The sequence below is a fragment of the Procambarus clarkii genome, chromosome 48 (genome assembly GCF_040958095.1).
Source record: "Procambarus clarkii isolate CNS0578487 chromosome 48, FALCON_Pclarkii_2.0, whole genome shotgun sequence".
Taxonomy (NCBI): domain Eukaryota; kingdom Metazoa; phylum Arthropoda; class Malacostraca; order Decapoda; family Cambaridae; genus Procambarus; species Procambarus clarkii.
In genome coordinates, this window is record NC_091197.1 from 16626199 (window position 1) to 16643391 (window position 17193).

At 41.2% G+C, this 17193-nt stretch overlaps 1 protein-coding gene across 1 annotated transcript in view; it reads left to right on the forward strand.

The window, feature by feature from the left end:
* LOC123764919 (lipase 3) overlaps positions 1-17193 on the forward strand; it is a 59548-nt gene that overhangs the window by 13420 nt on the left and 28935 nt on the right. Inside the window, exons 2-3 of the mRNA XM_045753116.2 lie at positions 12996-13164; positions 15219-15417. Of these exons, the coding sequence (XP_045609072.1) occupies positions 13021-13164; positions 15219-15417 (343 nt within the window). The 5' untranslated portion in view covers positions 12996-13020. The remainder of the gene's footprint in view (positions 1-12995; positions 13165-15218; positions 15418-17193) is intronic.

Here is a 17193-nt window from a genome sequence, read left to right on the forward strand (position 1 = left end):
TGGCCAGTCTGGCATATGCCGCTGATGTTATCCTCCTGATATGGGCTGCATGGAACAAGTCTGTCGTGATGTCAACCCCCCAAGTCTTTTTCTCTCTCTGACTCTTGAAGAATTTCATCTCCCAGATGATACCTAGTAGCTGTCTTCCTGCTCCCTACACCTATCTTCATTACATTACATTGGCTTGGGATAACCTCTAACAGCCATTTGTTCGACCATTCCTTCAGCTTGTCTAGGCCTTCTTGAAGCCTCAAGCAGTCCTCCTCTGTTTTAATCCTTCTCATTATTTTGGCATCGTCAGCAAACATTGAGAGAAATGAATCTATACCCTCCGGGAGATCATTTACATATATCAGAAACAAGATAGGACCGAGTACAGTGTGTGTACTCGTGTGTGTGTGTGTGTGTGTGTGCGTGCGTTAGAGAGATGTATATGTAGTAGACATAATAGAGAACAAATAAATTGGTTAAAAAGAGTCCAAGAGCTAATAACTCAATTCTGCAGAAACAAATAGTAAATACAAATACAATTAGTAAATACACACATCTCCTGGAAGCAGCCAGTAGCAGATGTCTAACTCTCGTGTACCAACTTACTGCTAGGTGAACAGGAGCACCAGGGTAAAAGAAACGAGTCATATTTGTTTCTGCTTCTTTATAGGATCGAACCCGGGCCCTTGGGACTACGACCCCCAAAACGCTGTCTACTCAGAAGCGAGGTCCCTCCTTTGTGCATGCGTGCGTAAGTGTGTGTGTGTGTAAATAAGTGTAGTTACAGGATGAGAGCTTACCAGCACTCTTTGTCATAAAACGCTTAGAAACTACTGACGGTTTTGGCCTTCAACACCCTCTCATTTAACTTGTTCCAACTGTCTACTACTTTGTAAAAGTGAACTTTCTAATATTTTTTCGCCAACTTTGTTTCTTTAGCTTGTAATCTGGTACCTCTTATTTTTGATGTTGCAAGTTTCAAGAATTCCTTTGTTAATTTTGTTGATTCGTGTTACTATTTTGTACGTGGTGTTCATATTGCCTCTTTTCCTTCCATCTTCCAACGTTGGCATATTTAACACCTCTAGCCTCTCCTCGAAGATCTCTCTTTCTGTTAAAGAAGCCATTTGGACGTTTTCCAGTTTACTGATGGGCTTCTTGAGTTATGAGCACCATTCATCCTCTGCATTTTCAAATTATGTGCTCACAATAGTCATTAACAATTTCTTTCTCTCTTTCATGGTTGGTGAAATGTTAGAGTAACTAGCACATTAGGCAACCGACTGTTGGAAAGGCGGGTTCGAAGAGATAACAACTTGATCCTGCAGGCACAAATAACAGTTTATATTCTAATGAAAATATTCTCAGTGAAAATGTGAAAATATTGTTTTGATGATATCACCACTTTCCAATACCCTCAAAGAAGTGAAAACAAAAATACAATTTTAGAAATCTGGCACCGAGGCATTCTCGCTCTTTATCAATCTCTCTCTCCTGCCTTCACCCTCTAACACTCTTCTTTTTTGTCTCACTTTCTCTTCAAGGGAAGCGTCCCTATAAGTAAAGAGTTAAAGTGAAAGGATGGGAGAAGCCGGATGTTGAGGAAGTGACCAGCACAATGTTGGGGCCCAGGTCAGTGATAGGAGACGTGCTCACCTGCCATCACCACATCACCAGAAAGCAGAATCGTCTCTACTCTAGAGAATTTAGAATTTATAGTTCTGAGTATTTGGTGCAATATTCATATATGGGTGTACATATATATACACACACACACACACACACACACACACACATATATATATATATATATATATATATATATATATATATATATATATATATATATATATATATACATATATATATATATATATGTCGTACCTAGTAGCCAGAACTCACTTCTGAGCCTACTATGCAAGGCCCGATTTGCCTAATAAGCCAAGTTTTCATGAATTAATTGCTTTTCGACTACCTAACCTACCTAACCTAACCTAACCTAACTTTTTCGGCTACCTAACCAAACCTAACCTATAAAGATAGGTTAGGTTAGGTTAGGTAGGGTTGGTTAGGTTCGGTCATATATCTACGTTAATTTTAACTCCAATAAAAAAAAATTGACCTCTTACATAATGAAATGGGTTGCTTTATCATTTCATAAGAAAAAACTTAGAGAAAATATATTAATTCATGAAAACTTGGCTTATTAGGCAAATCGGGCCTTGCATTGTAGGCTGAAAAGTGAGTTCTGGCTACTAGGTACGACATATATATATATATATATATATATATATATATATATATATATATATATATATATATATATATATATATATATATATATTATATTGTGTGTGTGTATATATATGTACACCCATATATGAATATTGCACCAAATACTCAGAACTATAAATTCTCTAGAGTAGAGACGATTCTGCTTTCTGGTGATGTGGTGATGGCAGATGAGCAAAAAACTGAAAACTCACACCCCAGAAGTGACTCAAACCCATTCTGCCAGGAGCACTATGCAACTGGTGTACAGGGCACCTTATCCACTCGACCATCACGACCAGACGAAAGCTGATGGTAGCCGAGGCTATTTCTCCATCAGCCCGCCGTCACTCTGATGGTAATCTAATCTAAACACGAATTTGCTCAATATTTCTTGTTTTTCTTCACTGTCGGTGGTAATGAAAATATCAGTTCTCCAAAATTCATTTTTTATTATTGGTCTGACGTTTCGTAAGGGCTTCTTACATTCTCAATGACTTCTTTACACTTAACACTACACTTATGAAATACAATCTTATGGACACGTCGAGAGAATCTAAGAATGGAAACCAACTTACCAGCATTAGAAAACAGGATCAAAAAAGGATAGTCACCATAACAGCAAAACTTGGTGGAACCACCGCCAGACTGTCAATCATAGAAAGCATACATAGATCGCTTCAGAGAAACCTTAAATATAGAACAAGTGCATGGACGGATAATCTGGTCAAGATTCCAGAGAAAATAGACTTGAAATGGACCATTAAAAACAAAGGGGAAGATAGACTATATCAGCACTCTCGGCAGCCTCCTCCATGGGAAGAATCTAGTTGCGTGGGTTGGACATGTACATGAGTGGGATTGGGTGGTTATAAATAGGAGCTGCCTCGTATGGGCTAATTGGTCTTCTGCAGTTACCTTTGTTCTTATGTTCTTAAAGATAATCATTGAAGGATTAAAAGTTTAAAAATCAGCATGTGACTCACAGAGGCTCAGAGCAGTCATAGAACAACAAATGGAAACCATCTCAAGACCTACAACGACTCGCATCTTCACAGACGGATCAGTTGATCAAGAGAGAGGTTCTGCTGGGGCAGCAGTTTACACTTACAGCCCTGAAGCTTACTGGAGCATGAATAGTGGGTGCTCAACATTGCAAACCGAATTATATGTCCTGAAGGAGGCAATAAACTATACAACTGAGAATAATTTACATGATCTCATCATTCATACAGACTCTAAATCTTCGCTCCAGGCATTGTTATCCAGTCAGCACAGATGGTAATGAAAAGGCAGACTCACTAGCAAAAACTGCCACTGCTCTACCTGTTGTACAGGTTCAAATACCTCCAAGTTTTTCACAGATTAAAAAGCAAATCAAGAAGAAAATACTCCCAACGATCAAAAGTCGCCACAGAGCCAAAGTAGCGGAAGGAAGACCCACTGCGATATGGTACGAACAAGCCACTGGAGAACTATTCTTTCAAGCCTGACAAAAAGATATCCAGAGACATTGCAGTGGCCATACACAGACTCGGACTTGGTTACAAGTGCTGCTGGGAGGTAATAAACCCAATAGTTAAAGAGTGTCATCTGTGGAACAGAAGCAGAGGCGCCACTATTGCATTACTTACTTACTGGAATGTGAAGCTACTGAAGCCCTGCGCATCAAGCTCGACATTAATCCAACGACAGCAGTTGCATTAGATGCACATTTCACAGCGACTGCAATGATTAGAAAAGCCGTTGAGGAATGGACTCACTAATGAGCATTCTGCATCTACACCCGCCACAGAGATAATGTTATTAAAACAAGACTAAAACCAGTGTACTAAAACAGAAGCGAAAAAGAAACAGGGAAAAAGGAAGAATCTCTTACCTCCATTTAAAATTTGATCCAAATTTCACAGTAATAAGAATATCGCGAATAACCGAACTCAATTGCGGGCTCACCATAGCCCGTGCTACATGGACATTTCGCTCTTAGTACCTAAATCTAAAACAACAACAACAACAACAGGTAAATATATTATTCACAGTTATAGTCCCGCTCCTGTGCCAGGTAAGTCCACTACGGGCTCACCATAGCCTGTGCTACTTGGAACTTTTTGTTCCCAGTAGCTCAATCTATAACAACAATGGTAAAGTTACAACCACAGCCTCGCTCATGTGCCAGGTGGTGACCGCTACGGGCTCACCATAGCCCGTGCTACTTGGAACTTTTTGTTCCCAGTAGCTGAATCTTAAACAGCAACAATAACGGTAAAGTTACGCGCTCACTATAAAGGTTGCGGGCGCTCTCTAGCCCGTGCTACATGGACATTTCGTTCTGAGTAGCTAAATCTAAAACAACAACAACAACAGGTATGGTTACACACACACACATGTGTAAATCACCTAGAAATTAATGCGTAATGCACAATGTGACAATGTCAGACCACTAAGGAAGGGTTATCTTGAGATGATTTCGGGGCTTTAGTGTCCCCGCGGCCTCCACCCCCAGGAAGCAGCCCGTGACAGCTGACTAACACCCAGGTACGTATTTTACTGCTAGGTAACAGGGGCATAGGGTGAAAGAAACTGCCCATTGTTTCTCACCGGCGCCCGGGATCGAACCCGGGATCACAGGATCACAAGCCCAGTGTGCTGTCCGCTCTGCCGACCGGCTCCCTAATGGTGAGGGTTAAGACAGTAATTTAGTATTTAATAATATTACTTTAGAAAGATCGATTTACAATGTTGTTGTTATAGATTCAGCTACTCAGAACAAGTTCCAAGTAGCACGGGCTATGGTGAGTCCGTAGCTTACCTGGCACAGGAGTGGGGCAAGTAGCACGGGCCTTGGTGAGCCCGTAGTGGACTTACCTGGCATTGGAGCGGTGCTGTGGATTTAGAATGATGATGATGATGATGATGAAGATTAAGCCACCCAAGAGGTGGCACGGGCATGAATAGCCCGTAAGTGGTGCAATTTTTTTTTCTCAGTATTCTGAGTTTGCATTTAACCATCAAGCTGTTATCGCGGGGAAGGATACTGCTTCACAGTCTTTATGAGGGTGTCCAGCTGCTGAACACCTTTGTTGACCAGGAGAGTGGCTGTGTTGATGGCTTCAGGGTGGCCACTGCATGATTCAGGAACTCTTAAAGCTCTTCTAAGGTCACTGGTTGCTTCACATTCCAGAAGATTGTGAAGTAATGGCTTTTCTGTGACAGTTTGGCAGAAGATGCACTCTCTCTGTCGGGGTTCACCAATCTCCCAGTTGCATCTGTAACCTAGATGTAGTCTATATAACCTAACTGCTATTTCCCTGTGGATTCCTTTTGGGATATTTAACCTTTCTAATTTGGTTGCCTGAAGATACCTGCTCCCTTTGGAATCTTCCTCGCTTTAAATGCAGCAGTTGTTGCATCAATCAGAGACTGAGCTTGGTCCTCCATCCACTTCAGGTAGTACATTTTAACATTTTCCTTGTGTTTTCGCCCCTCGCAGTGAGTCTTCCGCACCGAGGGAGAGTCATGTGTGAGGTAGGTGTCGCAGTAATCACAGTAGTATTTTGGCATGATTGAGCGTCGTCAGGTTATGTTTGGGTCCAATGACCTACTTGGAATAAAAGATTTCAAGCTATGGTGAGCCCGTAGTGGACTTAGCTATCACAGGTGTGGGGTGGATTTAGAATTCAGTGGTGTGGATATATAGAAGGAACGAGGAGAGGTGACAAACAATATAGTTAATGAGATAAGCGGATATTAATAAGGTATTAGTGAGATAAATGTGTACAAATTATCGCACTGAAATCGCTCTTTGATCGATCAATCAAAAATTAATCATAAGAAGAACATAAGAATAAAGGTAACAGAAGAGAGCCTATTTGGCCCATACGAGACAGCTTCTCTTTATAACCACCCAATCCCACTCATATACATGTCCAACCCTCATTTGAATCAATCAAGGGACCCCACCTTCACCACGTTGCGCGGTAATTGGTTCCACAAATCAACAACCCTGTTACCGAACCAGTATTTGCCCTAGTTTTTCCTAAATCTAAAGTTATCCAATTTAAACTCATTGTTTCGTGTTCTATCTTCTGTTGATACTCTTAATACCCTATTAATATCCCCTTTGTTATGTCCATTCATCCACATTGTAAATCTCTCCCATGTCACCCTTCGCCTTTCCAGTGAATACAGTTTAAGATTTGTTAATCTTTCTTCATATGACATGTTTCTAATTTGGGGGATTGACTTTGTCATCCTACGTTGGACGCATTCAAGCGAATTTACATCCATTCTATAGTACGGCGACCAAAACTGAACTGCATAATCTAAATGGGGCGTAACCAGAGCAAGATATAGCTGAAGAATCACACTAGGTGTCTTGTTACTAACGCTTCAATTAATAAATCCCAATTTCCTATTTGCCTTATTACAAACCTTTATGCATTGATTCTTTTATTGTTAATTCTTACTAATCATAACTTCCAGATCCCTTTAGCACTCCGAATTCGCAATCTCAACACCATCTAGTTCGTATCTAGTAACTCTATCATCATTACCTAGGCTTAAAACCTTGCATTTGTCAGCATTAAGCTGCATCTGCCAATCTTCTGATCATTTCGAAACCTTATTTATGTCGTCTTGAAATAATATTGAGTATTTTTCAGTGTTTATTTACCTCCCGTTCTTCATTTGTTTTAAAAAATGAATGCATTGTGTATTGAACAGTCAATAGGTGATTTGAGTGGTATCACTGGTACACATTTATTTTAATAATACCTTATTAATATCCCCTTATCGCCTGCATGAGAAGCAATGTTTTAAATAAGATGAGTCACAATAACGTGGCTGAAGTATGACTTGAGAATGGTCCAGGACGGACCGAAACGTCGTCGTCCCTTCAATTTCTAGTGTGTGGTCTGGTCAACAAATTGCTTCTCACTTCACTACATTCCTGCCTATATATCCACATCACTGATTTGTAAATCCCTTCTCTCAAGCCTGTAAAAAAGATATCCAGAGACATTGCATTAGCGATACAAACACTCAGACTTTGTTACAAGTGCTGCTGGGAAATAATAAACCCAATAATTAAAGAATGTCATATATGTGAAACAGATGCGGAGACACCGCATTTACACGGCTTACTGGAATGTGAAGCAACTGAAGCTCCGCACATTAAATTCAACATTCATCCAACAAGAGCAGCTGCATTAGACGCAAAATCCACAGCGACAACAATGGCTCGAAAAACAGTTGAAGAACGGGCCACACTAGTGAACTCTGTGCATCTATATCCGCCACCAAGATAATGTTATTAAATCAAGACTAAAACCAATGCACTAAAACAGAAACGGAAAAGGAATTGGAGAAAAGGAGGAGATCTCCACCTCCATTTAAAACTTTGACTCAAGTATCATGATGATGGTTAATTCAAATTGACTGATGGTTGAGGGGCGTGATCCTAAACCTTAAATTCAGCTCTAGTAGGGCAACTATGCAAGTACGGGTCATTAAGAGCCTCTGTATATCGTAAATATATGCTTAAGATATTTCAAACATCGTCAAGGGATCCATCGTGATACAAAGTTTAACGTATTAAACTTTTATTTTAGCCCATATTAAATTCAAGAAAATATTACAATTTTCCCTTTACCGGTTGATTCCTAGTACTTATATGGCTAACAAAGCAGAAGAGAGTGTGTGGACACAACTGTGTTGTACACTCACTCCTCGCAAAGACCAGCGCTGTGCAACACACCTTGTGACCTCTCCACCCTTACTTTCACTCAACAACTTTTTCTTTGGTGCTGAAACTTTTGTTATTAAAAATGTTGAGTAAAAATGTTGGAACATAAAGCGTGGTATTCATTTAATTGACTATTACGCTAAACTTTTATACATGAAGGCGTTAGTGGTATGAACAAATCCAGAGTTATAGAGGTCAGTGAGCCTCCAGGCAATGCTGGTAATAGCTCCCGACATTAGATTTGTAATGACTTGTGTTATTCTTGGAGACACACTAGCGCCAACGAACGACACACACACGAACAAATCGCCTGGACCATGCACATAAAATGGTCCAGTATAAGGGGTCTGACGGCTGAGTGGACAACACTCAATATTCATAGTCCTAGGGTCCTGGGATTGACCCTAGGACTTGACTGATTGATCAGTTGATTGAGTGATAGTTGAGAGGTGGATTCAAAGAGCCAGAATTCAAGCACAACTAGGTGAGTACACACAAAAGGGTGACAGGCAAGAGACACTGAACTACAGTGTCCAGTATCTTTAACGTGTATACCATGCAACGTAAGGGAGAAGATCGTGAGAAAGAACTTAGTAACACATCTAGAGAGAAGTGAATTCGTGACACTCCACCAACATGGGTTCAGGGATGGTAAATCTTGTCTCACAAGTTTAATAGAATTCCACTACCAGGTGACAAAGATTAAGCATGAAAGAGAAGGTTGGGCAGACTTCTTGGACTGTCGGAAAGCCTTTGACACAGTACCCCTTGAGAGACTGGTACTTAAATTGGAGAAACATGCAAGAGTGTCTGGTAGGGTGCTCCAGTGGATGAGGGAGTACCTAAGCAATAGGAAACAGAGTTACTGTGAGGGGTGAGACCTCAGATTGGCAAGAAGTCACAAGCGGAGTCTCACAGAGTTCTGAACTCGGACCTGTTCTGTTTCTGATATCCGTAAATGACCTTGCAGAGGGTATAAACGCATTCCTCTCAATCTTTGCGGATGATGCCAAAATTATGAGGAAGATTAAGATTGCAAGTCTTCAAGAAGACCTGGAAAAACTGAAGGAATGATCCAACAAATGGTTGTTAGAGTTTAACCCGAGCTAATTAAATGTAATGAAGATAGGTGCAAGGCGCAGGAGGCCAGCTACAAGGTATCATTTGGGAGATTAAATTCTTCAAGAACCAGAGAGAAAAACCTGGAGGTTGATATCACGCCAGACCTGTCCCCAGAAGCCCACATCAAGAGGATAACCTCAGCGGCATATGCCAGGTTGGCCAATATAAAAACGGCCTTTAGAAACTTGTGTAAGGAAACATTCAGAACCTTGTATACCACGTATGTCAGGCCTATCCTGGAGTATGCTGTTTCCAGCATGGAGTCCATATCTCGTCAAGCATAAAACTAAATTCGAGAAGGTTCAGAGGTTTGCCGCCAGACTAGTACCCGTACTGGGGGGGGGGGAGGAGCTATAAGGAGAGCCTAAGGAAATTAAACCTCACTGTTGCCGGAAGACAGGAGAGTTAGAGGAGACATGATCACCACATACAAAATTCTCAAAGGTATTGATATGGTAGACAAAGACAGTTTAACACATGGGGGCCCACGCACTTGTGTGCGTGTGCCCCCTAGGAGACACAGGTGTAATTTGAGTGTAAAAATGAGCCCTAAAACATTAGAAAGAAGTTATTTAGTGTCAGAGTAGTTAATAAATGAAATGCATTAGGAAGTGATGTGGTGAAGGCAGACTCCATACACAGTTAAAGTATAGATATGATAGCGCCTAATAGGCTCAGGAACCTATACACATGTTGACTGACGGTTGAGAGGCGGGACCAATAAGCCGAAGCTCCCTCAAGCACAACTAGGTGAGTACACGCGCGTGCGCGCGCGCACACACACACACACACACACACCTACCTACCTACCTACCTGGACAAGCTGCAGGAATGGTCGAACAAAAGGTTGTTAGAGTTTAACCCAAGCAAATGTAATGTAATGGACATAGGTGTAAGGAGCAGGAGACCAGATACAAGGTAACATTTGGAAGATGAAATACTTCGAGTCAGAGAGAGAAAGACCTGGGGGTTGATATCACGCCAGACCTGTCCCCTAAAGCTCATATCAAGAGGATAACATCAGTGGCACATGCCAGGTTGACCAACATATGAACGCCCTTTAGAAACTCGTGTACGGAATCTTTCAGAATTTTGTAAACCACATATGTCAGACCAATCCTGGAGTATGCGGCTCCAGCATGGAGTCCATATCTAGTCAAGCATAAGACTAAACTTGAAAAGGTTCCAAGGTTTGCCACCAGACTAGTACCCGAACTGAGAGGTATGACCAACGAGGAGTGACTACGGGAATTAAACCTCACGTCACTGGGAGACAGAATAGTTACAGGGGACCTGATCACCACATACAAGATTCTCAGAGGAATTGATAGGGTTAGATAAAGACAGATTATTTATACAATGGGCACACGCACAGGGGGGACACAGGTGCAAACTGAGTGCCCAAATGAGCCACAGAGATATTAGAAAGAACTTTTTTTCAGTGTCAGAGTAGTAGACAAATGGAAGGCATTAGGATGTGGTGGAGGCTGACTCCATACACAGCTTCAAGTGTAGATATGATACTGCCCAGTAGACTCAGGAACCTGTACATTAGTTGATTGACAGTTGAGAGGCGGGACCAAAGAGCCAGAGCTCAACCCCCGCAAGCACAATTAGTTAAATTAGGTAAGTACACAATAATTTACTAATGTACATTAGTACATGATGTAAATAATGTACTAATGTAAGTATGTTTCATTGAATATGACCGCATATTCTGTATTTATTATTTTCTGGTTTAGGGCTTCTATCCCTCTAACTATTTTCTTAGCATCAGGGCTTAATTGAAATAGGAGTTCTCCAAAACTCATTTTCGTACTTTTAAGGTGAAGAAAAGAAGTGATTTACTATAGAGTGTATTACACTTATTTATATAATTTGCACGACGTTTCGAACCTCCATGGTTCATTCTCAAGTGAACAGATCTTACAATACTAGTTGATTTTATACCCGCACTGGGTCAGGTGATAATACAATGAAGGTGAAAACATGGGGGGATACATAAGGGATAAATGTGAGGTGAAACATAGAGGCTGCAGAAGGCTTATTGGCCCATACGAGGCATCTCCTATCTAAACAAAGATTAATCCAGTGTAATTGGCCTGTTATGTTGGACATTGTCTTCTGTGTTGGCATCGATATATTCTTGTCTTGTCCTTACTCTCATATAATGTAAGTATATGTACAAATAAATAATATTCGGTAACAGGGTTGTTGATTTGTGGAACCAATTACCGCGTAACGTGGTGGAGGTGGGGTCCCTCGATTGTTTCAAACGTGGGTTGGACATGTATGAGTGGGATTGGGTAGTTATAAATAGGAGCTGCCTTGTATGGGCCAATAGGCCTTCTGCAGTTACCTTTGTTCTTATGTTCTTATATGTACAAATAATGTAACTATATGAATAATTTGAGGTATTAGTAATTTTATTAACAGGAATAATTAATTTCTTGCACAAACTAAGGAAACATAATTTTCTGGTGATTAACGGCTGGAAAAGCGGGGACATGACTGCCTTATATACCAACGTGAAGGGCAATAATACAGGCGGTATGTAGATAATATTAACAATAACAAGACACTAGACATGCCTTAATAAATATGCCATAACGATAGACAAAGGAAGAACTGCTATAATAAAGTAAACAATTTGCGTAGCTAGTTAGTAAAATTAATTAATATTTTAATTGAAATTTAAACTTCATGAAAAAATCTGAGCGGCATTTGAGTGCTAATTCTTGAATATCGGTCATGGCGCCACAAGCGACTCTCCAGGAATGCGGGCAAGGCCTTCCTTCATATCCTCTTGTGTAATCAGGCTTCATACAAGCAGCCTGTTGTAGCAGGAATGTGCTGGGACGAGAATTAGTGCTCACATCACAATTGAAAGTGTTACCATGCTCGAGTGGTCCGTGTTCTCGTTGATAATGGATAATTTTTTGTGTGTACTCATCTAGTTGAGCCTGCAAGGGTTGAGCTACAGCCTTTGGTCCCTCTCAACTGTCAATCAACTGGTGTACATGTTCCTGAGTCTACTGGGCTCTATCGTATTTACACTTGAAACTGTATGAAGTCTGCCTCCACCACGGCACTTCCCAATGCATTCCATTTATTAACTACATGCGTTAAGTATGTACTCACCTACTTTAGATATTTAGAACTTTAGCGAGAAGACACGGGAATGATCGGCGTATCTTACTTGCCACGGGTGCAAGACCGGGTTAATGAATGAATCGATTTTACAGGTAAAGAGGGAGCAGGAAGTGGGGACAGACGGAAGGATTGTCTTGAGAGTAGGCTTAAGAACATAAGAACAAAGGCGACTGCAGAAGGCCTATTGGCTCATTCGAGGCAGCTCCTGTCTATAACCACCCAATCCCACTCATATACTTGTCCAACCCGCGCCTTGAAACAATCGAGGGACCCCACCTCCACCACGTTACGCGGTAATTGGTTCCACAAATCAACAACCCTGTTACCGAACCAGTATTTACCCAAGTCTTTCCTAAATCTAAACTTATCCAATTTATACCCATTGTTTCGTGTTCTGTCTTGTGTTGATATTTTTAATACCCTATTAATATTAATATAATATTAATAGGCGAAGAGTTAGGGGTGACATGATAGAGGTTTACAAGTGGGTGAATGGACATAACAAAGAGGATATTAATAGGGTATTAAAAGTATCAACACAAGACAGAACATTTAGAAGGCTAAATTTTCCATAACAAAATACGAAATAGTTATTTTTCTTCATAACAATACCTTTTGTGAAGTTTACATTTAGATGTACATAATTACCAAATAAATAGTTGTAGACATGAAGTCGAGTTACATCTTTTTGAATAGTACATATTTGCTCCTCCAGCGAGGTACCAGCTGACGCAGGTAGGATGACCGCGAGGGTGGCGTTCCTGGTGGTGATGGCGGCGGTAGCGACGCGGGTGGTGACACACACACCCGGGAACACCAGCTCTCCTGCTCTCACCTCCACCCAGAGCAGCCCGGGTGAGCACCCACATCTCCACCTCACCACAGTGAGTTCACCTCAGTACACCTGCAAGTTTAACGCCTATGTTCTTCGTAAGATAAATTAATAAAAACAGGTGACGGGTAATAAAAGTATTTCATTACTCTATGCGTCAAGTTCTCGTGAATGAAGTATATTAAACAAATTTCTAAGTCTCATTTGCATATATTTACGTCCCTCTTATCATTTATCACACCGACTCGCATATATAACTATCCGATATTTCACTTGAGGATCATTCTTTAAAAGAAAGTGTGCCACTGCTGATAAACATTATTCACATATTTGAGACAATGTGCCAGAGTGTCTAGCTTGAAGAATGAATGAAGATATGTGGGCTTTCAAGGAGTGGTAGAGTGTAGATCTTAAAGGAGGAGTGGTGGAGTGTAGGTCTTCAAGGTGGAGTGTTGGTCATCGAGGAGTGGTGGATTGTAGGTCTTCAAGGAGGAGTGTTGGTCTTCAAGGAGGAGTGTTGGTCTTCAAGGTGGAGTAAAGGAGTGCAGGTCTACAAGGAGAAGTGCTGGAGTGTAGGTCTTCGAGGAGGAGTGGTGGAGTGTTGGTCTTCGAGGAGTGGTGGTGGAGTGTTGGTCTTCAAGGCGGAGTGGTGGAGTGTAGGTCTTCAAGGTGGAGTGGTGGAGTGTAGGTCTTCAAGGTGGAGTGATGGAGTGTAGGTCTTCAAGGTGGAGTGGTGGAGTGTAGGTCTTCAAGGTGGAGTGGTGGAGTGTAGGTCTTCAAGGTGGAGTGGTGGAGTGTAGGTCTTCAAGGCGGAGTGGTGGAGTGTAGGTCTTCAAGGGGGAGTGGTGGAGTGTAGGTCTTCAAGGGGGAGTGGTGGAGTGTAGGTCTTCAAGGTGGAGTAGTGGAGTGTAGGTCTTCAAGGGGGAGTGTTGGTCTTCAAGGAGGAGTGGTGGAGTGTAAGTCTTCAAGGAGGAGTGGTGGAGTGTAGGTCTTCAAGGAGGAGTGTTGGTTTTCAAGGAGTGGTGGTGTATTGAAGGTCTTCAAGAGGGAGTGGTGGAGTGCTGGTCTTAAAAGAGGAGTGGTGGAGTGTAGGTCTTCAAGGAGGAGTGGTGGCGTGTAGGTGTTCGAGGAGGAGAGGTGGAGTGTAGATATTTGAGGAGTGGAGGAGTGTTTGTCTTCGAGGAGGAGTGGTGGAGTGTAAGTGTTCGAGGAGGAGTGGAGTGTAGGTGTTCAAGGAGGAGTGATAGAGTGTTGTTCTTCAAGGAGGAGTTTTGGAGTGTTGGTCTTCAGCATTTTTTACCAAAGTGTACTTACTGTACATCACTTGAAGTGTTATTGTCAGTACTCAGTTCTGTGGTGATGCTGATGCCTAATATCAACTCTGTCATTGCTATAATGGTGGAATTGTCATTAGATTTCAACCACATATTGTGGGGAGAATCTTCATCATATACAACACAACAACAGAGTGTAGTCTCCTAATTCGCATATGATTCTAAAATTCCACATTCTGGTATCTCACTTGTGAAAAGTTTTCCTCTATTAAATCGCATTTTTTTTTTCCTTGCCTGAGAATATCAATATTTGTTATGCATGTGATATTAAAATTTCAGATTATTCTTTCACGCAAGTATGCTTTCTTTATTATTCATTCTCATGAAATTATTCGTTAGACGTTCATTCTTTTAATGTCTATTTCCTGAAAAAAGTTAATAATTACTACGAATAAAAAAAATCATGTGGATTCCACGTAATGTTACTTCTCATGAAACAGTTAAAAGATTTAAATGATTTTAAGATTTTTTCAAATAATTTGTCTTGCTACTGAATACAGAAGGACTTCCTAAATACATACGTGTATCTCAGTAAAGTGGATCCTACTTAATTAAACAATCATTTTTCCAGTATAATTGCACTTCTCTCGCTTCGTGTATCTGTCATCTCAATATCTGGTGAGAGGACATCTTTTTTTTCAGTTCCTGATGATCTTATATCATCATATAAGCTGCTAGTGAAAAATAATGCAGTATTCATGTAAGTAATTTGCGTTATTAGTTGATGGAAGCTTCCAAGACGCTCTTATTCTGAGGGTGCATTTTTCCGCAGGCTGAGTTGATTGCCGCCCGTGGGTACCCGGCTGAGGCTCATCACGTCGTGACTAGCGACGGATACATTCTTGAGATTCACCGCATACCTCACGGCCGCCGAGGCCCCCGGGCCCGCCACACACACCCCCATAATAGAGATGACGGGGTATCGTCAGTGGAATCAGTGGCGGGAAACCGGAACATTATCGCTCCAGGAGGTAGATATGTGGGCAGAGCAACCTTTTTTAGTTTGATGATGATTTAGAGAGTTTCGCATATATTGGTGCAATACAATAAGCGAACAATTGAACTGAAACCTCGACCGGCCACTGGGTATGTACAATATTGCACAATGAAATCATATTAACGTGATGTATCTGTTATAAGTAGAGACTAATTAGTAAAATGCAGAATGATCTTAACTGAGACACCACTGAGAGAATTAGGCTAGGCCCGGCACATTGGAAATTAGTTTCCAAAATTCTATATATAAAAAGGTCTGCTGTCTCGTAGCAGATTGCCTAATTCTAGTCAAGGGGGGTGGTAAGCTACTCCAGTTAAAATTTTACAGGCCACCAGGTTGAAAGAAACACTGCCCATTTGTTTATCCCTCTGCCGGGGATCGAATCTGTGCCCAGAGGACTACGACCCCAGAGCGCTGTCCACTCAGCCGCGAGGCCCCTCTGTGTACTCGCCTAGTTGAGCTTGCAGGGGTTGTGCTCTGGCTCTTTAGGTTCCGCCTTTCAACTGTCAATCAACTGGTGTACAGATTCCTGAGCCTACTGGGTTCTGTCTGATCTTCATTTGGAACTGTGTATGCCGTCAGCCTCCACCACATCACTACCTAATGCATTCCATCTGTTAACTACTCTGACACTGACAAAATTCTTTCAATTGTCTCTGTGGCTCATTTACGTACTAAGTTTTCACCTGAGTCTATTTGTGTTCCACCCGTGCTGTTGGAAGCTCCATTGGCTTCCAACACCACCACACAGCCGTACGCTACGCCTTAGGAACCTGGCTTCCTCACCACTCACACGAGCTTTTGCTCGTGTTCACGAGCATGTGGAAAAAAATGTTAACATAGTTTCAACCTACAAAAGTAGCCGGAAGACCCCACCTTAATTATAAATCTGCATCATTAACAAATGTAATAGTCAAATTACTGGAACGAATAATGGAAACACAAAGGGTAGAACACCTGGAGAAAAATGATTTGATAAAAGACAGTATGGTTTTTTGATCTGGGAGACCCTGTGTAAGGATTTACGTCGTTTCTAATGAAAGAGCCATATAGATTTTACAGGAAAGAGATGGTTGGGTTGACCGCATTTATCTGGACCTACGAAAGGTTTTCGAAAGAGTCCCATATAAGAGGTTGTTATGGAAACTGGAACATACATTACAGGAGGAGTGACAGGGAGGCTTCTAACATGGATGACAATTTTTCTAACCAACAGAAAAATGAGGGTAGAAATCAGAGGCTATGTATTGGACTGGAAAAATGTCAGGAGTGAAGTACCACAGGGTTCAGTTCCTGCACCGTTATTGCTCATTGTCTACATAAACGACCTTCCAGAAGGAATACGAAATTATATAAGCATGTTTGCTGATGATGCTAAGATACTAGGGAAGATAAGAAACTTACACGATTGTGATGCTCTTCAAGAAAACCTAAATAAAATAAGTGAATAGAGCACCACTTAGCAAATGGAATTTAATATGAATAAAGGCCACGTTTTGGAATGTGGAGTAGGAGAAAATAGACCACGTGCAGCCTAAAAATTATGTGATAATGCTTTAAAAATTTATGATTAAGAAAGAAATGTAGTGGTGTTTCTAAATATAAGAAGTGAAGTGAACTATCAGGAGAGAGCGCCAAGCCATTACGACTATATAGCACTTGGAAGGGGTCAGGATAAGGATTTGGGATGGGATGGGGGTAAGGAATGGTGCTTTATTAACTTAATTAACTATGTTTAATTAACGAATTT